This window comes from Carassius auratus, chromosome 29 (genome assembly GCF_003368295.1).
Source record: "Carassius auratus strain Wakin chromosome 29, ASM336829v1, whole genome shotgun sequence".
NCBI lineage: Eukaryota > Metazoa > Chordata > Actinopteri > Cypriniformes > Cyprinidae > Carassius > Carassius auratus.
The window spans coordinates 8403425-8426730 of NC_039271.1; the positions used below are offsets into that span (position 1 = coordinate 8403425).

Below are 23306 nucleotides of genomic sequence, written 5' to 3' on the forward strand. Positions count from 1 at the left end.
ACTGGGCACTCATGTGAGAAATGAATGCACATTTTCAGTTGACCGGGGTCATGAGCTGTATTGTAACTGAGGCAATCCAAATGACATTTTCCATTAAGAGAACAGGGAACATGCTATATGCCTCAAGGTATCCCTACCTATCGATGCCTCTTTGTATTGCAAATCTATTATCTCTGGGTAACTGAAATACTGAGAATAACAGATAACTCATAACATCTAAATCTATCTATAGTGGGCAATCAAGATCTATGATAAAACATTCAATCAGTAATCTATCACTTAATGGTCTAAGAGATTTTAGGACTTTCCTTGTGACTCGGGGGCAAGCCGAGAGGGGGCTTGTGAAGCACCAATCTCAACCCAAACAAAGGCGTCCACACACTATATCGGGCTCATTTGCAATTCAAAACACTTGAAGCAGTAGCATTCTTTTCAACACCTTGGGACCAAAGGCATTTTATCTGACAGAGAGTACTCTGAAGTGCTAAAGCATCAAGATAAATCAGGTCTGGAGAAAGAGCCACGAGTGTTTAATCCTGCTTCATGTACACATTGTGTTAAAGCTTGGCCTGAAAGGCAAGAATAGGCTGACATTTCAAAGCAAAATTTCCCTTCATTTTAAATATCTGGCAATTCTCAAGTCTCAAGATATATAAAGGAAACCCCACACTGTGTTTTAGCACTGGGGGTTGCTCTCCATCTCCTTTTTGAGATGTTTTGAGAACATTTTATTATAAGGATAATGCATATTTCACAAAGCAAATGCAGCTGTAAAACTTGGGTATCAAACTTCTAAATCCAAATCCTCTCTTGTTTTTATGTGAACAGTGGCCCCATCTGATGAGTCTTGAGACTACATCAGGGATCTGGCCCATTACTCGGGCACCGGACATGGACTTGAGAGGAGCCAAAATGACAACAGGATTTCAGAGGAGCTCAACCTCTGATGATGACTCTGGATGTGCTCTGGAGGAGTACACATGGGTTCCTCCTGGACTACGAACTGAGCAGGTAAACCTTGAGCCTCATTTATCATTACATGCACAGATTTCTCACCATAGTCGAGGGCAGACAGCCATAACTAGAAGTATAAAGCATTACTCATGCTTTTGATACTTCTAATTATCTGCAGACATCCAAAAATTCAGGCAGACACTGTCTTTCCCTTTCTGACTTCACAATTTTTGACAGATTTCACACCAAACAGAAGCACCTGATTCAAAGTATTCCCTACAAAACTCATTTTCCTTGTGGTTTTACTTCAAGTCTGATTCTCAGCCAATTTAGGTTTGCGATATAAAACCAGCCAGTCAAGCTTTTGAAGTTTGATGGCTGCCTTCACACTTGGGCATGAGATTTTCGGAGCTTCCGAATGTGAGGTTTATGCAGTGCATGCATTGCTGGAATCTCATCTACCCTGAAACACAGCTGCACATGACCTTGCACGGAGGCCAACAGCTCTTAATGAATATACACTTTGACATGGGCAAAGTCTGGCAAGCTTACGGAGTGGAGACGGGACCCTCTCAACATTGACATTGTGCAAACATGTGACCTATATCTGACCGACAGGGTGTTGATAGCTGAAAGTAGCAGAACATTTTTAAAGGGCAGAACAACTAGTAAAGAGCTACAGAGAGATAGAAAATCAGGGAGAGAAAATATTTGCATGTTGAAAAGTCAACCATTTTTCGTAGAAAAGAAATACCATGGTGAGAAACAGGAATTAGTGGTAATTGCTTTGAATCCTCCCTGCGGTAAGCTGTTGCAAGGCATTTTATTTCCCCACAGAGATGAGTCTCAGCTAGTGAAGTCATTAATGGCAAAATGCTTAAACAAACTACTGCCACAGTCTGGCAGTAAAATTAACAGCATTGTTTTCAAAAAAATATAATCAAATGACTTGTTAGGCTTTTTAGTTTGCCTGCCAATTAATCAAAAATGTTTGCTAGAACTTGTATTGTCTGGTAATTTTTTCCCAAATCCACTGTTCACTGAATAACCATATTACACACCACTATATTAAAACCATATAACTACCCCCATGGTTTCTAAAGGTAACGCTTAACAAAAAGTTTTAATTTATGCATGATAAATATTTATGTATGATAAACATTTAAACAGCATTTATTAATATAGGTTAAAAATGTCAAATCATAAATTATAATATCCAATAATATATTTTAAGTTATCTATTAGAATTAGAGAAGTACAAATTAGCTTTTGAATTAGATTAAGTTATCATATAGAACATTATTGTAAAGTGTTACCATTTCAAAAATATTACCACTGTCAAAACTGGTGTTCCTCAGTGCATTGGCTTAAATTGCTTGAATTGTTCTTGTGTGGTTCGAGCACTAGTCCCGACAAAACAGCCATTTAGAAAACCTGTTTTCTTGCCTTGCTGTGTGCAGTAGGCAAACAGAACTGAGACTGTGTCTAGGGGCTAGTTGGCACTTCCCTGAAACAAGGCAATACACAAACACACATGCAGAACCAACGGGGTGGGTGTTGGTCTACTCTGGAGTTGAAAGAGAGTCTGGAGTGAAGCTGAATGTGTTTTTCTAACCCCCACCTTCTCCGCGTTTTTCAAAACGTGGAGTGGGAGGCCTGACATCCTCATGAAAGCTCTTCTCTCAGTTCTGTGAAATGCACTGCAAGCAGCTTTGAGTGAGGAAAAAACTGTAACTTGAAGGCAAAAACACAATTCCTGAGACTTAAGAGAGAATTTAGGGCAATTTGTATGACAGCTCTGGGTACTGAATCCCACTCACATCCCAACCCCACTGGTACAGAAATAACAATCTGCCTTCATCTGGATAGTAACACTTAAACACAAGGAACATTCCAGCAGGCATCTATCTTAGTGTCTTTAATGGTGTACCACACCATAAATATTCTTCAGGGTCACCACTGACAGACCGCTGTTAAAATACTTTTCCCGGTCAATGATATACCCACTTTCCACTTGATGGGGGAGATGATCGGGAGAAATCTGTATGACATGTTGAATGATGTTGCACCAATTGAGGCCGGTGTCTCATTTCAACTTTCAGCTGTTGAAAGCAAACCCTAATCCTCTCACTCTGTTTACCTTCTTTCCCCAACAGGTTCAGATCTACTTTTCGTGCCTGCCCGAGGAGAAGGTGCCATATGTCAACAGCCCTGGAGAGAAACACAGGATCAGACAACTACTCTATCAGCTGCCACCACATGACAATGAGGTATGCGGAAAAAAAAAACTCAATGAAAGTGACAGAGATTAAATCCATGCTGCTAGAATACACAATGGTTCTATTAGAGGACTTTATGATCTCACAGATAGAAGTGCATGCAAAGATGTGTTAGTACTATCACACAGGGGTATCTTTCTCCTTTCCTCTAGCAGCAATAAAACGTCTGTGATTTTTATGATGCTTGCTGTAAGTCCTAGATCTCTGTACTTTTAACAAATTCCTGGCATAACTGTGGGTTACAGATCTAAAAGGCTCTTCACGTGTGGCATCATTGTTTACCCCCTGCAGGGCCAAACAGAGCAAATTGTTTGTCTTTTGTATGAGTTCCACAAGTCTGTTGTAAACGTTGAGGTCGATTTGTGTACTTTTCAACTTAGCCCCAAATATTTTTTCCCATCCCTTAAAAAGAGGATGAAGCCTTTGATAAAACTTATATCAGCCATTCATTTGTTCTTCATTTAAGCAGATAAATATCTACCTTTGCTTCAACACAGATCCGATACTGCCAGTCCCTCAGTGACGAGGAGAGACGAGAACTCCACATGTTCAGCATTCAGAGGAAGAAAGAGGCACTCGGGAGGGGAACCCCAAAACTGCTTGCCAGAGCCCTGCAGCACATTTGCGAGCATGTATGCATGTATTTTCCCCCACATCTGTAGAAATTGTAACTTGCACATATCAAAGTTAAAGATAGAGCACAAAAGAGACCATATTCAAACTCTTAAACGTGATTTGTGAATGTCTTTAATCTATACTCATTTGATCAACTTCTACACATGAAGTGTAGTCATTTCTGTGACAGTTAATTCTGGCAATATCAAATCTACTTACGGTCATGAACATACAGTTTCTGCTTCATGCTACATTCACTTGGAAACAGCATTGACTTGTCATGGCAAATCAGACAACTTGGAATCAGGCAAACGGTCCAATTATGGCCTAAAGACAACCAAAGCACAGAGAAAATTCATGGAAAGGATTAAGTATTACAACACGCAATCTTTGGCTAAATACTATCTCCTTGGGGGACTGAAGTTAGCACGAGAGCCAGTTTAAAGGGTTGTTTCCTGTTGAGAAGACCTATAAACACTAACCAAAAAAGTCTAGCATCATAATACCTCTGAAAAACAGATGTATCCCTTCACCACAAATTGCCATACAAAACACTGCAGAGCAGTGCTAATCTTGGGTCTCTGGTTTCCTTTGCTTAAAAAAAATTAAATTTGCGAGACACTCAACACCCCTGTTTCCAAGGCCAACAGCTATGTAGTAATAATGGGAAGCAGCTGTGAAATGAATACTTTGGCAAAAGTACTTATAAAAAGACCATGACCATGCATTTGGTCATGCTCAGTTGGTCATTTCAACAGAGATTGGGGTCCATTTTAATTAAGACTTCATGTCTGTGTTCCAGAGAAGAATGCAGAGTAAAACCTAATAAACTGTAGGGTGACTTTGTATGACCAAAGCAACCATATGCCAGCCTTTGATTCTCATAAAATCTTACTCTGAATTGCAGTGTAAAGAGAACATCAAGGGTGGCGAGATGGTAGTGTTTGCTTCACGAGCAGGCCCTGGACCGTGCTGGCATCCAGCATGCTTTTCCTGCTCCACCTGTCATGAACTTCTGGTAGATCTCATCTATTTCTATCACAATGGCAAAGTCTACTGCGGGAGACATCATGCAGAGCTTCTGAAGCCACGGTGTTCAGCTTGTGATGAGGTGAGGATATTTATATTTTTCTAAAGAGCTAGTATACAAAGAAACTAAACGTGCATGGCCAAGAAAAAGAAAAAAAAAACGAATCTCATGTCTCTTCACAGATAATCTTTGCTGACGAGTGTACTGAAGCTGAGGGTCGTCACTGGCACATGAAACACTTCTCTTGCTTTGAGTGCGAGACTGTTCTGGGAGGACAGAGGTACATCATGAAGGATGGCCGACCTTTCTGTTGTGGATGCTTTGAGTCACTATATGCAGAGTACTGTGAGGCCTGTGGGGAGAACATTGGTGAGTTACCTCTGGAACAACTGAAATTGTATGCAGGGATGTCTATTCCTGCTTCTGGAGGGTCACCTTCTTGCAGACTTTAGCTCCAACATACCTGCTAGAATATATTGAGTAATCCTGAAGACATTAATTGGTTGGTTTAGATTCATATAATTGGGGTTAACGCAACGGCCTTAAGGAACAGACTTGTTACACCTGTATGAATATATGGTTGAAAAATACAGCATTTCTTACTTGTTGATTTACCTTTATTCAGGAGTCGACCATGCTCAAATGACATATGAGGGTGTACACTGGCATGCTACTGACAAATGCTTCTGTTGTGCCCAATGCAAAACCTCCCTGCTGGGCTGCCCCTTCCTTCCAAAAGAGGGCCGGATCTACTGCTCTAAGGACTGTAGCCTAGGTGAGGATGTCCATGCTTCTGACTCTTCAGACTCAGCTTTTCAGTCTGCCAGATCACGGGAATCACGACATAGCATACGAATGGGCAAGAGTAGTCGCCCTACAGAGCAGTGCCAGCAGACAAAACTCTATTCAGCAACAGATTACAGGAACTCTAGTCTCTGTGGTGACAACACTGAGACCGTGTGTCATCAGCTGGAGAGAATGAACTTAGCAGAGGACAGCTACTGGAGAGACCGGGATGAACAGGAAGGCCCTGAGGACTGTGTAGATGATTGGGCTGAGCATGAAGACTACATGACTCAACTGCTACTGAAATTTGGAGATCGTGGTGTCATTCACACGGAAGACACCAGGCCGGCCAAGCCATGGATGATGAAAGACTCTGAGACCAGCAGGACCAAACCAGAAATGAAGATCAGCAGCCATAATTTGGCAAGTACGAAGCACCACACTGAAATGTATTGGGCCCAGTCTCAGGATGGACTTGGAGACTCTGCCTATGGTAGTCACCCTGGCCCAGCTAGTGCTAGAAAGATTCAAGAGCTGGAGATGGATCAGGCAGCAGTATCTGGACTCTGGTCAAAGCCTAGGGAATGGTATGAAGACTCACTGGAGTGCATTACAAGTGAATTCCGGAAGGCAGAGCACAACATTGGAGATTCTATGGATTCTTTAGCTCTCTCAAACATTACAGGTAGGAAGGTCATCTTCTATCAGTCTTGCACTTGTCAGCCCTTATTAAATTTATCTTAATTATTCATAACATGTCTTTCCAATTTCTCAGGAGCTTCGGTGGATGTAGACAGCAGAGACAGACAGACCATCTACTCACTCCAAAACATGAAAGACCAAGAAAGAGAGATTGATGAGTGTGATAACATTAGTAACATGGGCACACTAAACTCCTCAATGCTCCACAGAAGTGCTAATTCCTTGAGGAGTTTAAACTCTGAGCTGGACCGTGAGGAGACACTGGGGCAAGGAGAGAGAGTAGATGAGGAAGTAGAGGACAGAATTCCACCTTATTATGGAGAGGAACCACCCTCTCCACTTCATCTTCCAGTGCTGAGAAGGACCAAGTCTCAATCTCAGCCCCAATCCAGACCTCAGCAAGTGAAGTTCTCCGACGATGTTATGGATAAAGGATATTATGGCGGACTATGCTCAAGGCAACCACCGATGAGCGAGAGGACTCGCAGACGGACCTATCATATGGAGGAGGAGCCACAGAGACGTCCTGCTAACAGACATCACAAACGCAGACAGGGCCGGAAAACACGTTCAGAAAATGCCTTGCACCTGCCTTCCAAAAATCTGGGTAAATTGCATGTTGTGCCTCAGATAATCAGCTCAAGCATACCAGAGCCCAGGAACGGTATTCTTCTAAATCACTCAGCACACAGTCAGCACCCTTATCATCAAACCCCAACAGACTTTTCTCAGCAGGGCATAATCCGAATGGACCATTTCCAAAACATTTGTGACGATGATGACGACGACGACTGGTGTTCGACATGTTCCTCTTCATCTTCAGAATCTGAGGAGGAGGGATTCTTTCTTGGTCAGCCAATCCCTAAGCCCAGATCCCAAAGTTTTCGTTATTACACAGAGGACTATCCGACTCGAGTCACTGCTTTAACACCTCCTTTCGGCTCACGGACCAAACTGAAAAAGAAAGGTCATAAGGGCAAGAACTGCATAATTTCTTAGACTTTAGACTGAAAGACTGCATCTGCTGCAGCTGGGATATAAACATGAGTGATTCTAGAGAAGCTGGAAGCTTTCTTTAGAAGTACAGAGTGTCAGATGAGTTGCTTTTGTATGAACAATGAAAGTAACGTAAAATATTTTATTGTATAGCAAAAGCATTATTTCCAAAAAAGCAAAATTTCGTGAGTTTTGTGTAGACTAACAAAATAATTATTTAATAGTGCAAGCAATGTATTTTTGTTAAATTAAGATTGGAATACTGCTATTTTTATATCCAAATATGTTAAATGATTAATTACCACAATTCCTGGCCTCAGATGGAGTTATAATTACTGATCAACAAAATAGAAGTTAGACATTTTATTGACCAAGTGTTTGCAAATTAAAAATATATATGCACTGTTTATACGCTTAATGGCCTCGCTATGTTACCCTGCTGGTGTCACTGCACCCTTAAACATTTTTCTGTCTACAGTATGCTTATGCGCTTACACAGTGTTGGGGGAATCTCTTCTCTATTATGTACATTTCCCTACAGGTAACCAAACTATCCATTTTTAATAAGATGTCAATAAAATAATTCAAGAGAGATTTAATACATTCCATTGCAACTTGATTTTTTTCATTTGTTCATAGGATGCTTAAGAAAACTAAAAAAAAAACTGATTACTAAACATAGCACCTTTATTTAATTACAAACATGAAATCACAAAAAGGCTTAAATCAAAGGAAAAACATGCATTATAGTAGGTTCAAGATTCTTTAATACAGACAGCAGCAATTTGCTGAACCCATAAAGATTACTTACCATAGTTCATTCATGAACTTTTCTCAGTTTGAATGTAAGTGACTTGATTGGCAACAACATAGAACCCTTTCAGTTTATGCACATTTGATCAGAACAAACACCATCATCTAGTAAATCTCTTCAATGGGTTAATAATATCAAATATCTATAACTTCTGCAATAACCTTCAAAGAAGCAAACCTTCTGGCATTGCTTTCCTTGTGTTTGCTTTCTAACATATTTTTTTCCTCTTAATATTGAAAGGTTACAAAAAGATTATACAACCTAGCATCGACTAGTGTCAGTGGATGAATGGAACTGCATAAATGAAATGCATAAAATAGATTTTCCCTTGCCCTGTTGCAGACCAGGAAGATTTCTTTTAGCTGGACACAGAGTACACAATGTACAATGGCCTTTACATAAACCATAAAAACAATGACTTTTGTGTAGGTACATGGGGGTAAAAAGAACCAAAATGCTGGGTGAATAAAATGGGGCCACCTCAGACAGCAGGTTCAGGCTGTCGTACCACCTCGTCAAATTCAGCAATGAAGTTTCTCAAGTCTTCGAGGCATCGCTCACGGATCTCTATCAGATTCTCTTTAAGTGGGTTCTGCAGGTGCTTCTCTAAGCTGGGTTCTTTGGCCACCAGCATCTTCACCACCATGCCAAATGTCTCACAGTCCTGACGAAAGACCTATAAAACACAGCCCAATATTTAAGATTATAAAGTAGTAAAATTGTCCGATATACAATTGCTGCTTAAAAATGAAGATTATTTGCATACAAATGTCATTGGCAATCTCCAGTGTTAAATGTGGCACTGTAAAATGTGATTTTCTTTACCATATGGCTTTCTAACCAACATAGAAACCCATGCCTTGACAAGCCCAGACAACATTTTTTTGATGATAATAATTCATACTGTAGAACAACGAGATTTTTTTCTGCTAAGCAAACCATTCAGATATGTACTTATCCTGTTGGCATTTACAGGTGCTGGTCATATAATTAGAATATCAAAACGTTGATTTATTTCACCAATTCCATTCAAAAAGTGAAACTTGTATATTATATTCATTCATTACACACAGACTGATATATTTCAAATGTTTATTTCTTTTAATTTTGATGATTATAACTGACATCTAAGGAAAATCCCAAATTCAGTATCTCAGAAAATTAGAATATTGTGAAAAGGTTCAATATTGAAGACACCTGGTGCCTCTACTCTAATCAGCTAATTAACCCAAAACACCTGCAAAGCCTTTAAATGGTCTCTCAGTCTAGTTCTGTAGGCTGCACAATCAGTTATAGTCATTAAAATGAAAAGAAATAAACATTTGAAATATATCAGTCTGTGTGTAATGAATTAATATAATATACAAGTTTCACTTTTTTAATGGAATTAGTGAAATAAATCAACTTTTTGATGACATTCTAATTATATGACAAGCACCTGTATATGAATGACAATTTATTCTAAATGAAAATTTGCATTTAAAAGAATTTTTTTTTTAATCAGCAAAGATGCAGCATTATTCTAATTGGAAACAAAATACTGTGCTTGTACTTTACATTCATGGCAAAGACAATAATGACACAGTCTCAAGACCCATCTCATAGAACAGGCCATGAAAGCATCTTTCTGTTTTTTTGTTCACAGAAGACAAGGGGATGGAGAGCGGTTTTGTTGTGTATTTGGGGAACATTCTGCCTTTCTGAACTGCCATTCAGACGATAGAACAAAGTCCCAAACCAAAACTCTCAGAGCTCAGTTATGTTTACTGTGGTTGGATAATCAAACACTTCTGGACATCAAAGCAATGCTTCAGACCCAGGGGAGTCTGCATAACCTCTGCAATTACCTTCACTCACACACAGCCCTTAGGACATGTAACTTATAGCTGGAGATCATAATAGACAGTGATAAAATCAGTCTCATGACTTTACGATGGTAAGGAGCTACACAATAATGCACCCAACCAAAAAAAAACAAAATGATGGTTAAACATCTCGGCAGTTTCCGACATGGCCCTGACATTATATAACCATACAACAACATCTGGAAGTACTTACAATATAACAGGAACTGAAAACTTTGGGCATAATTAAACAAAAAAACACAAATCATAACTTCCGTGATTCCTTCTACCTGCCCCCACAAGTCTGGAAAAGAAATGTAGCCACCCAACTATTTGTGCTGACTAATAATTTTTGCAGTGAGCTCCTCATTAGCTTCTCACATAAGGGCTCTTTCCCATGGCTGAGTCAAGTTCTAGTAAAATGAGATCACCTGGTTCCAGGAATCACCGAGGCCCACACACAAAGCCCGGAGTTCTTGTGTGAGAACTGCCTCTAATAGTCATGAAGTCGAATAGGTTTAATGAGAAGACTCTAATAGTTAATTAGAACATTCCAGAATAGAACGGATAAATGATGTAGAAAGGAAGTTCTCAGTAGCCTGAGGCTGCAGGTTAAGAGAGACTGCAGTTTAAAAGTCAATCTGTGTGACTGTTTAAATTGCATTACTGCTTAGCCAATGATTTCTGGAGCTTTGTAGCCTAAGTGCCATTTAAAAAAAATAAAAAATAAGAATATAATGTTAGTTATAAATTTAGATCATCACCATATAGTATACTAAGGAAACAAGAGTTTAACCTAGTAGTAATATAGTAATTGTAGCGCTGCTTGCCTTTGCACAATTTGCGGTTTCCAGGACATTATGTGGTTGCTAAGGAGTTTTGAATGGTTTCTTGGGTGGCCGTTTACTGGTCCAAGTCAATACAGTCCGTGTCTAAAGGCAAGATCACATTAGCAAAAATCCAGAAAAATATAGCAGAAAAAAAAAAGGTTCATTGTTTATCAATATGCACTCTTGTATCTTAAATCACTGTTTGTAATGTAGCGAACTCTCGTGAAAAACGTGATTGAGAAATCTGTTTTGGTCAATTCTCGAATCGCACAGATTCCTACTAAAACTCGATTTTAACTGTGAAATTTTATCGAGCAACAGTAAATGTGACCACACCTTTACATTCTCTGATATTTACGTCCTTTAAAGTCTATTTGTTTTTGCCCATTTTATTGTTTGCCATGTGTAAAATGTAACTCAAACATGAGTTACAGATCCTGGCCCTGCAAGAGAGAGTCAGATTACACAAGATTCCCATGAATAACTTAACTGAGAGTCCATGTGGGCATTAACTGTATGTGTGGCCTAGAATTACATTCAAATTAGATGAGAAGAGGGGATCATGGTACTGTTGTCGGAAAGTCATCTGAGTAAAGTAGAAAAGACTCCTATTTACAGAATAAACCATTAATAAACTAAAGTAGGGTTGATCTAAAGTAGAGGTTAACAAGAAATTCTGAACGACCACTATTTTTCAAGCAAATTTATTCTATCCCTTACCATTTTTCTACTGCTTTGTAATGATTACATTTTTTTAATATTACTGATTATGATTTGAATTCATATTGCTATGGTGTCCTTTTATGAGACGTTTTATAACCTTGAGCATACAAAATACCACTAAGATTAAATAATTCATAATGCCAAGAATGCTGGGAAGCGATTTCGTAGAGCATGCTCTACTTCGACACACTTCCTGTGAACCCCACCTCTGTTACCCAATCAAACAGGAAAGCTGAACGGGACCTTGAGAGTGTGTGCATTCTTGTTCAGTCTTTCAAGTGTCATTTTTGTACTGTGGGAGGCTCATTCCTGATTCGGAGTTAAGATAGCAGAGAATTATTCAGGAAGGGCGGGAGAGGCAAGTGAGAAGAATGGGAAAGTATCTATACACTAATAACTTTCAGAGTGGTTCAGTGAAAGTTCACATCTAGTTTTGGAAGACCAAAGTTATATCTAAAAGTATACAGATTTTTTTTAAAAAGGATGCAAAGGCACCATAAAGAATCAAAAGTGGTCCACGACAACTTGTGCACTATACTTCAAGGTTTCTGAAATCATATGATGGCGTATGGTAGAATCAAACTGAACTTGAAGTCATTATTTACTGAATTCTCCTCTGTAAATCGTTAAATGTTGTGAACAGATCATTGAGTAAGTGTTGAACTCAGGAACCAGACCAGTCCGATTCATGAATTAATCATTCGAATAAGTTTTGAGTGATAAAACAAATGATAACAGAACAGAAAAGATCAAACGTAAAAGAACAATTGATTGTCAAATCACATACACTCTCATGTTTGAATCAAGGAGATCAAGGGTTCAAGATTTCTTGTTTGAAAGCCATCATATTGTTTCAGAAGACATGGAAACTAGCTCAAGTGTTGCACAGACCATTTTTATGATGCTTTGACACTTAAAATACTTGGACCCCACTCAATGTTACTGCATGGACAAGAGCGACTAGCACATTATTCAGAATATATCCTTTTATGTCTCACGGACCCTTTAGATGTACATTGTTTAGTTGTGTGTGTGTGTGTGTGTATATATATATATATATATATATATATATAAATGCTGTATAGCGCATGCCAGCTAAATACTTGCTTAAAAAAGGTAAAGTGCAGAGTGTAGAGATGGCTAGACCAGATTGAAGGAGAAGCTAAACATCTGGTGGACACTTAGAAACAACACACACACACACACACACACACAGTTTGTGAAATAGCAGGCTTTGGCCTGAAAGGCATCCACACACTGCCACTGAAATATGTGCGTTCAGGGGAGATCAAAACACACTTCAAAAGAAGCAAAGAAAAAACTAAAATCCTGAACAAATGACAGAAATGTTGATATGTCAGTCATTTATGCAGGAAAAGATTTTTAAGTGATTGAGAGCTTGGCCATGCATACAAAAAAATCTGATTTGTTTTTCGACATGTAAATAACCTAATAAAGCTCAAGACTGGGTTAAAAGCCAACAGTTAAAATCATGCAGCGTCAGCAGCATTTGAGCCAAAGGCTGGTGCTCAACAGGAGGGCTGGTGCACCACTCCTGCGGGATCCCATCTCTCATTTAATAGGGCCAGTAAAGAGGAAAAGAGAGCAGGAACTTTAATATGATCATTCTGAATTCATACAGAAAGCTGAGATGGTGGGTATTTTACCGTTGTATCTCCTTAGTAAATGCAGTGACCAAAAAGGAAAGAAAAAGACAAAATACATGCAAGTGGTTGTGCTCAAAAGTACTCAAAATGCTTTTTTTTAAAGTTGTTGTTGAATATAATAATGTAATCTTTCAATGCATTAAAGTAGTAACTCACCTAAAGTGTTATAAACTATTTCTTTAACTCTGCCAAACCTCTATTAATAATATACAGCATCCTGAACAGTAGGCGTTAAAACAAGTATGTGGCCATTAAAAGAAAAAAAAGACCAACAGACCTAATGAAATAAAAGCTCAAAAGTGTTTGGGGCATTTCTCAAACCTTCTCAATTTCCTGAGCCTTGGCGGAAATAGCTTGAGCTCGTTGTTCTTGAACATCATCCATGACGGAGGAAGCTTCATCAACGGTGGGTGGAACTTCATCTGGGGGCCCTTCCACCGTAGTCACGTCCTCCTGCAGTACACAGAACAAGACGTTTTTAAAGCCTACATTAATCCAGAAACATATTCGGAGTAAAACACCCCAACAAAAGCTGGAAAACAACAACATTCAGGAAAGTCCTGTTTTCTCCAAATCAGAAAACAAGCAAAGCAGGACAACGGCACTGTATGACAGAACCGAAACAAATCAGGAAAAAAGTCGAACAAGTTGGCTTTTTGTCTCAGAAAATGAACTGTCCCACACTTATCAACCAAACCAAGCTAATAACAATCATTTGTAGTTAGTGGAGAGGAATATATATTGAAGATGAGATCTCCCAAGGCATTCTTTGTGCTTCAAACAATGAATCCCCATAACATGCGTGTTTGTTGAACTTAAGAGACCGCCTATCAGGCCCAGTTAACACTGGCAAAGACTTTTCATCTAAGGCACAAGGTTATGGCTTATGCCCCATGAGCTGAGCTATGGAAGAAGATCAAAGGCTCGAGGACTGAGACGTCCACTAACTAGAACAACTTTCATCTCTATATGGTTCAGAGGTGAAAGAAATGCACACAAGTTCTTTAATAAGGCATTTCATGTTGTGTTGGCTTGAAACTGAATCTTGATTCAAGCGTTCTTGAATCAAAACGAATTGAGTAATGGGAAAAGAACAAGAAACAAAAGAATAAATATAAATTATTCCTTATATATGTATTCGAATGTGCTTCTTCAAAATGTGTTTCTCCTCGTCTATCATTCAAAATGGGTCACCATCAAATACAAAAATAATGTGTGAAATATATCGGTTTTTATAATAAATATTTACATACTCATTATGACATTATATTTATTTTAAATTGTAATATTTTACTATATAATATACTTTACATATAAATATTACAATTTAAAATAAATGTCATAATGACACTGAACATGCACAAAAAAAAAAAAAATAACTATAAATTAAACTACAAATAAATTATTTTAAGTAAAGCAGTTTCATCCCATGTCTCGGGAATCACTGAAAGAACTTGTTTGCATTACAAATAAAACTGTATATTCACAGAGATTCATTCATTCACTTTTTAGAAAAACAAAAATCAGATAAAATATTTTGTATGTTCACCGTGATTGTTCTCAGATTCAGTTCACCTAAATGCAAAAAAGGAAAAATAGTAGAATACATGAGAGTAACAGCTAAACAACATTATTTTAGGCTCTCAGTGCTCCCTAGAGCATGTCCAGAGTGCTCAGAGTCGCCGATAAGATCTCGTGTTAAAGCCGAGAGTTGAGCTAATGGATTTCTCCCTCTTTTTTTAGCCTTGCTGCAGTCTGGGTGGCCCAATGATGTCCATGACTCTCCTTCAGCGACCTGTCGTGTTTTGTGTCAGAACCGTGCTTACAGTCTGAATAAACACGACACGGGCCGCTTGGCTTTCATACGTCAAACAGGACTCTTTAAAATCCATCGTATGAGAGAGAGAGGAAAGCACAAGCAAACAGCTTTTCAAAAAGAAGGAAAAAAATCTTCAGTCACTGACTTGTGTTTTTCACCATCAGCTGAAATTGCTGGCATGTCATGCTTTATTATTTCAGTGGATAAAAGACAGTGTTCTGGTAAGTACATCTGTTTGGGAGCTGTGTGTGTTGTGTGACTCACCTTAGTGGCTGATACGGCGCTATGGGGCGAACCGTCACGTGATGCACTCACGGAGGGGCCGGGGGGCCTTTCCCTGTCTGTAGAAGATGAAAGACCAGGATCAGAACATAAGAAACAAAGCATCTGTTGTAGGACGCAATCCAACAATGCAGCTATAGTTTCTACATGGATCAACAGAAAAGTCATGGAATATGGCCTTGCTTGACCTGCAGGCAAACCGCAGGTGTCACCCTGTGACCCTCTCCGTGTGAGCTGTGGGCTCAACACCTACGGATTCCTTCGGTGAGAGATCAAGGACTGTTGCAAAATTGATTTGGAGCAGAGTGAAGTCTAGAACCAGAAGTTATGTGGAGATTTACACAGATTTAAGATTCAAATCTAAATCTCTTTGCCATGTATTCATGCACATCAAACATCTGGCAAAGAGAAGTATAAATGGAACAAATGAAAGCTAGAGAAAAAGGAAAGGTATAGCAATCAGACACACGCCTGTGGACTTTTTACGATCCCTGGCCAAAGGAAGTGAGAGGAAAGCAGACAAACAAAACGAGGCTCTACGATGGTGCGATTAGCAACGCTTTCTCTCAAGTTACAGTGACTGCGGGCTGACCTTTAAACTTCCATTACACTGTCCTTATCAGCATTTAAGAGGAGTATGATTTGAGGAGTTTCGATTTCCTAAAAAAATCCTATAAATTGGAACGGAAATGCACACTACCACTCAAAAGTTTGGGCAGTTTTTTGTTTTGTTTTTTGAAAGAAATTAATACTCTTAACTAGCAAGGATGCATTCAATTCATCAAACGTGAAATTAAAGATATTTATTATGTGACAAAGGATTTCTATTTCAAACTTTCTATTCATCAAAGAATTAGTGTATCACCATTTGTACAAAAACATTAAACGGCACTACTGTTTTCAAGGTTGATCATTTTAAGAAATATTTACTGAGCAGCAAATCAGCATATTAGAATGATTTCTGAAGGATCTTGTGACATGTCTGGAGAAATGGCTGCTGAAAGTTCAGCCTAGATTAAGCCATCACATCATTACATTCTAAAATACAATAAAAGAACAAAAAATGTTATATAGTAATAATATTACACATTAAACATTTATATTATTACATTTATCCACAAGTTCCATTAAGCTTTGCTAATTTTTTTACCAAAAAACTATTTTGTTTTAGACTAAATGACCATTTTCCAAAATGTAATTCATGCTGGCTTTCTGATGCATAATAATAAATATGTAAAATAATAATAAAAAATAATAATAAATGTTTTACTCACCCGTTCCCCTTCCTGGCACGAGTGGCTCCTCATACCCTGAAACACAGGAAAGCATTTTTGTTCATCACAATCAAAAAACAAGAGAGAAAAACTGTCCAAAAGCTGCAATTTTTTTTTAGCAATAATTCAGGTGTTTTTGATGCATTTCCTTCATCAGTATAAGAGGACAGAATATATGATCTCATGCAAGCCTGCTCCATCTTCTCAGAGCCGCATAATATAGAGACGTTTAGATCATGTCATCCCAAAAACGTGCATCCAATATTAGCAGCTCGAAGCATCGCTCTGGAGCTTATTAATGAGAATCTAATTATAGTAACAGAGCACAGTGTAACAAACACAGATGGGAGTCTTTATTAGGACAGGCTTTGAGTGACATCATCTGTGATCGGAGGTCTGTGGAGGACGCTTGTGTACAGTCACGTCCAAGCCTGTCTATTTTCAAACACGACGACTCAAATCAAACCTGTCCGGGAAGCATTCAGGACATTTATCTAGTTTATGTGAGAAATAAACAAGCAGGGAAAGTCCTTCCACTCTGCAGCTGGGCGTATTAGAATGCGCTTGCGTGCAAATTAGTCAAGAAAACCCTTAAATTAATCAACACGTTTCAAATAATCCACGTCAGGTCAAAGACTACACTTCAAGCTGTGCACTGACCCTTTGTACCATCTGTGTGTGGGAGATCCCACCAATGAGATTTCTCCAAGTAAATTGCAGAGAGGCTGGACAGACTGTCTATACCTGCGAACATCATTGGCATTTACCAATTTCATATGAGCTGTTGAGCTCTTAAACTACAAATTAAACATGCATTATTATACATATGTGTGCAATAAATATATATAAAATCAAATAAATACTTTGAAGTGACTGAACAAGAATTTTGACTGAGGATTTTTCATACTTTTCCCCTGCTGGGGAGGGAAAGGGTGCACTTTGCCCTTCTCTGGTGTGTAGCTGCGGCTGCTTCTGCTGGACCCCGACCGACTGTGAGGGGAAGGGGGGAATTCCCGCCGAGTTGGAGAGCGTTCACGTACTGGAGGGAAGGGCGCCTTTCTTCTCAAGTTCTCTCGCTCTTCGCTGTGAAAGAGATGAGTACAGATACACAAAGTTTTCTTGAGTGTCTGTTCACTAGTAGAATAACACGGGGTATTTTAATTTGAACGTGTCTGAATACAAACCCCCTGTCCATGTTCATTATGGCCTGTATGAGGGTGTCGTCTCCTGCGTCAGGGGCTACTGTAGGCAGAGACCTGGCCGGAGGGTAAGCACCTTTGACTCGACTATTCGGGGCAGGACCTGCACGATTGCTCGGTCTGAGACAGGAAAAGGAAAATAAGACAAATATCTGCATTCACATTATGGATAAAAACTATTAAGCATTTTTTTTCCCACATCAAACATTTTTTAAATACACTAAATGAATAGAAAAAAAGTAAAAATCTAATTCTTTGCAATCTTCTGACTGAATAAATTACAATTTAAAATATATTAAAACAGAAGAGTTTAAATACTACAAAAGTTTAAATACTAGAAAAAAGAGATCAAATTAATCCAAAATAATCAAAAGGAACAAAAGCAAAATTTATGGCCAAAATGTGTTAAAGAAATATACAAAATAAGCAAAAAAATCAAAGTATGTGTGGTTTAAATAGCTGTCCACTGTCCTCTTACGGGTTAAGAAGGGGGTTAAGGGGAGGACAATCTGTTAATCTCAGATGCTCGTTTATGAACCGTGCTCTGTAGGGTCAGACGCAGAGTGTATTGAGATGAAGGGTCAAGGGAGAGGTGACAAGTGTTTCCACCGCCTCAGGTCAAATGATCATCTTTTCATATGTATCATATATACTTTCTTAACACATATGACTGTCTTTCTCCTGTGGATGACAAACGATTATATTTTGAAGGCTGTTTTAATTGTTTTTGTCCACAATATAAAAGTCAGCAAGTTTAAAAACAACAATAGATCCTAATTTAAAAAAAAAAAAAAAAATAGATTCTGCATTTTCATTTTTGGGTGAACTATCCCCGGCTTTAGGTGTTGAAAGGCTTTTAGGGGTCAATAATATATTCAGAAAAGCAGGGGGTAGTTTTGATTTAGTAATGCACATTAAAGCCTATTAAATGTCTTTAAAGACTTTTTAAAGATTTAAAACCTGTTGGTTATGCAGCAGGACGCCCCCGGTCCTGATGACACAGAGGAGATTCTCTTAAACTAGTTTCCACACTGAGCTCTGCTTCATTTAAGACTTTACCTATTTGTGTAAGAACCAAGCCACAGGCTTCACATCCTGCTTGTAAAAAGCAACTAAATATAAACTGCACAAAGAGGAGGGCAAAATGAGGCTTGTAAAAAGTTGCAGCGCTGCCTAACAGAGTCCGCCCGCAGCCAAGACATTCATTAACACACATCTGTCCTGGCGGCAGTAAAACACCCTTCAGTTTACTCTGCTCCCCCTCCACCCGCTCTCCCTACCAGGACCCTCCGGTCGCGCAGGCCCATTACGTGCCACTTATACGGCCTGCCAAACAGGCGAGAGGGAGGACGTAACAGAATCAAAGGCACCTGGTTGAGTGACCCTGGTCTGAACCCCAGCCAGGTTCCCCTCTATCAAACACGACAATGTGTCCGCACACAGTGACCTCGCAAAACTTTAATGACCCTCACATCTGTTTGAAGTGCAGGTGACCCTGTCTGCCCTGGACTAACAGAGCAAATTACCACATGTCTGTCTTTAATGCCGATATGAAGCCAGGATATTACCCCAAGCCAAAAATAAGGTCAACCCCTCTCTCCCAATTGCAAACCATCCCGAACAGATTAAAGCACTGAATAGGTAAAGGAAGATGCGTTATAAAACCATATAAAGGTAATTCTTCGAAACTGAATCTTGGGAATGTCTAACTTTAATAAGAAGAGAGGTTTAGACGAGCATGATTCACTGTCTAATTACAAAAGCGCCACCATCTTATATATAAATATATATATATATATACACACATATACATATATATACATACACACACACATATATATATATACGATTGTGAAATTGACAAGCAATTTCTGAGTGAAAATTAAAATTATTCCTGTTTTTTGAATCCTATGCAAGTGTATTCTGTTTCTACTTTACAAAAAATACTGCTTGCTTATACAGACTCTTTGTCTTGCAATTTTACTCATCTAGAAAACAATGATGTCACCATTTAGAGCTTTTTTTGGGGTGTGTCCAACACAAAGTTCATTTGGCTGCACCCCATCCTGCTGTTAACTGTTGCAATTAATTACCCAAGAGGCAGATTTTGAGATACAGAAAACCACTGGGAAGCGCACTGATCATCCAGCTGGCAGAGTGACTGTCTGTGGGTATTTCCATGGGAGCTGAACCACAAAAACCAAAACAGAGAATGTAGGACAACTCAGAGTTTGATTTATGCTCTTTCGTAAGAAACTTCACTTTGTTTCTTGGTTTCCTTTCTTCACTTATGCAAAGTATAAAAACAAGGCATTATAGCTGGAGGGAACACAGCTTGTTTTCAGATGGAACAGTTCTGCCATCTGCTGGGGAAATGACGCATGCTTCAATGGAAATATCCTCCCTTGATTCTGTCTACACACTGTATTAAGATCCCGAAATGGTCAGCACTAAAAAAAAAAGATTGTAAAGGGGATCCAAAATGTTTTGTAAGGCCACTCAAACCATGTTTGAAGGTTATCTGAAATGCACGCAACCATTTTGCATTAGTAACTTTTGCAATATCTAATCTGAATACAATAATAAAATAGTGAGTATTTCCACTATTCCAAAGAGAAAAGATGGCTCAATTTATGTAACTTCTGCTAAATGGCCATAGCCTTATACCCATGTCCATAGCCTTATCTGTATATTTATGTATATTATGTATATATATATGTATATTTATTGTACATTTGTAACATAGTTACTGCTTATTGCACTTCTGGTTAGATGCTAACTGTATTTTGTTGCCTTGTACCTTACATGTTCAATGACAACAAAGCTGAATTTAATTGAATTCTAATCTGAATACATGAATTCCACCATATCCAAAGAGTAGAAAGAGAAAAGATGGCTCAATTTATTTAGAATATGGCCATCAAAAATGTATGAATACATCTTTTCCTTTGTGGCATTTTGAAGTTATGAAATACCTGAAGTCAATTTGACGTCCACCATGAGGCTCCTCTCGCTGCCCTCTGTAGTACGGGAAGTCTTCCTGTTAAAATCCAAAACAGAATTATATAATGATGAAGTGAGATATACAATTGCAATCGTTGAGTGTTTACATATCTGATTTTTTTCTTCTTTTTATTTAAACCTAACTGAAACCATTCCAATGAATGTACATATATACCTTTATATATGCACCTTTAACCAGAATAAAAAACGAAAAGGCAGAAATAAAAACAGAAGAAAAGAAATGACTGTATATTTGACCTCTGATTCTTACCCTTCGACTGGGTGGACCACCCCTGTGCTCATTTGGAAATGAGTGATGGCTGTCTCCATGATATCCTCTCTGATCCTCTCCATGGTAGTTGCGAGGAGCACTGTTTGGATTAAACCGAGGTCCATCGTATTCAAAACCACGGCCATAATCCTCGTCTGGCCGCCCAAAGGGAGGTCTCCTGTCCCCTCGAGCTCCTCTTGGATATGGACCCTGTATAATCAAACAAAGCTTGTCTCACAGCATAATCCAAATGTCTGATTGTGGTCAAAAACAGCTATAAAAAATAAGTATTTACCCCTCTTTCAGGAGGAAACCGTTCCTCGTAAATATCTCTAATATTTCGATCTCTCCTGAAAGCCACTGAGATACAAAAAGACACAAATGACATATTAATAGGATTTAAACCTCAGTAACAATATGGCACTTACACATGAGATTACATCAACATAAATTTAATTAAAACTAAATATACATCAACCATCAAAACAATAAATAACTATAAATATTGCATAGAACTGAAAAAAAAAAACATTTACTGGTAATACAAATTTTACATTTTAAAGTTCATATTTAATCATATTTCACTAAATTCAATCAAATCTAAATAACTTACTTTTAGTTTCTTAATGAAAATGAATGTCTTCAGTTGTAGGTTGGTTATCTATGAACAAATGAGAGGTACATGAAACTGGCACATTATTATGTATTTAAACTGAATCCTTTAAAAGACACTTCTATCCAAAATGACTTACAAATGAGGACCACAATAGAATCAATCAGACCAGCAAGAGGGAAACAGTATACTGGTGATATGACAAATCTGTTAGTCCAGCACAGTACACACAGCATTTTTTTATATATATAAATTTAAAAAACGAATAGAATAGAATAGGTAAGTGCTAGTATTATGGTCAGATGCCCACGAAAGAGTTTTTTTGAAAACAGCTCGAATTGAGATCCACCACCTGGGAACAGTCGAGAAAAAGGTCCATGCGAGAGATTTTGTGCCTCTTTGGGATGGCACCACGAGGTGTTATTCACTTGCAGAACGCAAACTTCTCAGCTAGCGAGTTTATGGCCCATAACCATTCATTATTGCTGATAAGTCTATACAGTTTTTCCCCGTTTAAAAAAAAAAAAGAAGTTTTATAACATTTTATTGCATAGTAGAAAACACTATGTTGTCCTTCTGATTATATATATATATATATATATATATATATATATATATATATATATATATATATATATATATATAAAATCAGAACTATTTAAAATTGTGTCTAGACAGCGTTGTTCAAGACTTTATTTACAATAAGTTCATTTTTGCTTTTACAAAACTTATTGCTCTTAATTAAACATCGTAAGCAAGTCAATCTATGTACGGTTCATTACGTAACATAACGTTGCTTTGTACCAAAAATAACGGCCTGATATGATATCACGCAGACAGCTCGCGCACTCGTGACGACTGGAACGCTTTATTGACAGACAGAACTAAAATTAGGCGCTTTATAATTTAACTAAAATATAAGTTTTTTTTTATTATTATTTTTAAGTAAATTAGTTTATTTTACTATAACATCTACTTACAATATAACGCCTATATTCGTACCAATATTATACTTATATGCGCAATATAATTTCTAGCGCAATGTTATTTCTAGAACCAAAACCACACGCACGATAAGCAATAACATTTCTTCTGCGTTTACTTGTTTGTTTGTACTAAATTCACAGTGGAATGAGGAATCAACTCCAGTTCTTACGTGTGCATCTCCAGTCATCGAACTCTTAAAATCAAACGCTGTAATACCGTCTTTCACCAGTCCATGCCTATATAACCCCAAAATAACTGTTTACATACCGTTCACACTCTTTGCTTGGCATATCACCAGTCAATTATTTTTTTATTATTATTATTATTATTGCTTTTTTTTTTACTTTTGTGGCCGATTAACTTTTGTTAAATAATAATATTTTTAGACGAAACGTGGTGAAACGTTCAGCCCGTTGCTAAACATCCACCGCCACAATCCAAAACACACTGTTTCCGGGTTCAGATCAAATGTTGTTTTCAAAATAAAGCCCCACGATCTTAACAAAATTACGGTTAAATTAAATTTGAGGCTAGTATTCACTGTATGTCCATTTTACGAGTTCTTCATGAATACCTTTGATTTATAGTAGTAGCAGTTTTTTTTTTTTACTTTGTTTT

General features: G+C 38.1%; 2 protein-coding genes across 5 annotated transcripts in view; one reads left to right on the forward strand and one right to left on the reverse strand.

The window, feature by feature from the left end:
• Window positions 1-7961, forward strand: part of LOC113047988 (prickle-like protein 1) — a 23400-nt gene extending 15439 nt beyond the window's left edge. For all 3 annotated transcript variants that reach the window (XM_026209468.1, XM_026209467.1, XM_026209466.1), the window contains exons 2-8: window positions 829-1011; window positions 3111-3224; window positions 3731-3865; window positions 4756-4959; window positions 5061-5247; window positions 5504-6349; window positions 6440-7961. In XM_026209468.1, coding sequence (XP_026065253.1) covers window positions 841-1011; window positions 3111-3224; window positions 3731-3865; window positions 4756-4959; window positions 5061-5247; window positions 5504-6349; window positions 6440-7365 — 2583 coding nt within the window. In that variant the 5' untranslated portion in view covers window positions 829-840 and the 3' untranslated portion in view covers window positions 7366-7961. The remainder of the gene's footprint in view (window positions 1-828; window positions 1012-3110; window positions 3225-3730; window positions 3866-4755; window positions 4960-5060; window positions 5248-5503; window positions 6350-6439) is intronic.
• A 70-nt stretch (window positions 7962-8031) lies between these two features.
• On the reverse strand, window positions 8032-23130 carry LOC113047989 (periphilin-1-like). Of its 2 annotated transcripts, XM_026209470.1 has the most exons (12): window positions 22956-23130; window positions 21841-21891; window positions 21702-21749; window positions 21384-21448; window positions 21089-21298; window positions 20790-20854; window positions 17800-17934; window positions 17523-17698; window positions 16616-16651; window positions 15324-15400; window positions 13562-13693; window positions 8032-8852 (listed from the first exon to the last, which is right to left on the reverse strand). In XM_026209470.1, coding segments are annotated over exons 3-12 (1092 nt in total). In that variant the 5' UTR covers window positions 21703-21749; window positions 21841-21891; window positions 22956-23130; the 3' UTR covers window positions 8032-8657. The 2 variants fall into 2 exon arrangements, with proteins under 2 accessions (XP_026065255.1, XP_026065254.1); XM_026209469.1 differs by lacking the exon at window positions 21841-21891.
• Window positions 23131-23306: the final 176 nt, after the last annotated feature.

What these genes read in the sequence shown, in the direction of transcription:
- LOC113047989 (XM_026209469.1), bottom strand. An exon ending in ATAATGAACATGGACAGGGG is followed by an intron (nt 17,699 to 17,799) that starts GTTTGTATTCAG and finishes TCTCTTTCACAG; the next exon opens with CGAAGAGCGAGAGAACTTGA. An exon ending in CCCTCCCCAGCAGGGGAAAA is followed by an intron (nt 16,652 to 17,522) that starts GTATGAAAAATC and finishes CCTGTGTTTCAG; the next exon opens with GGTATGAGGAGCCACTCGTG.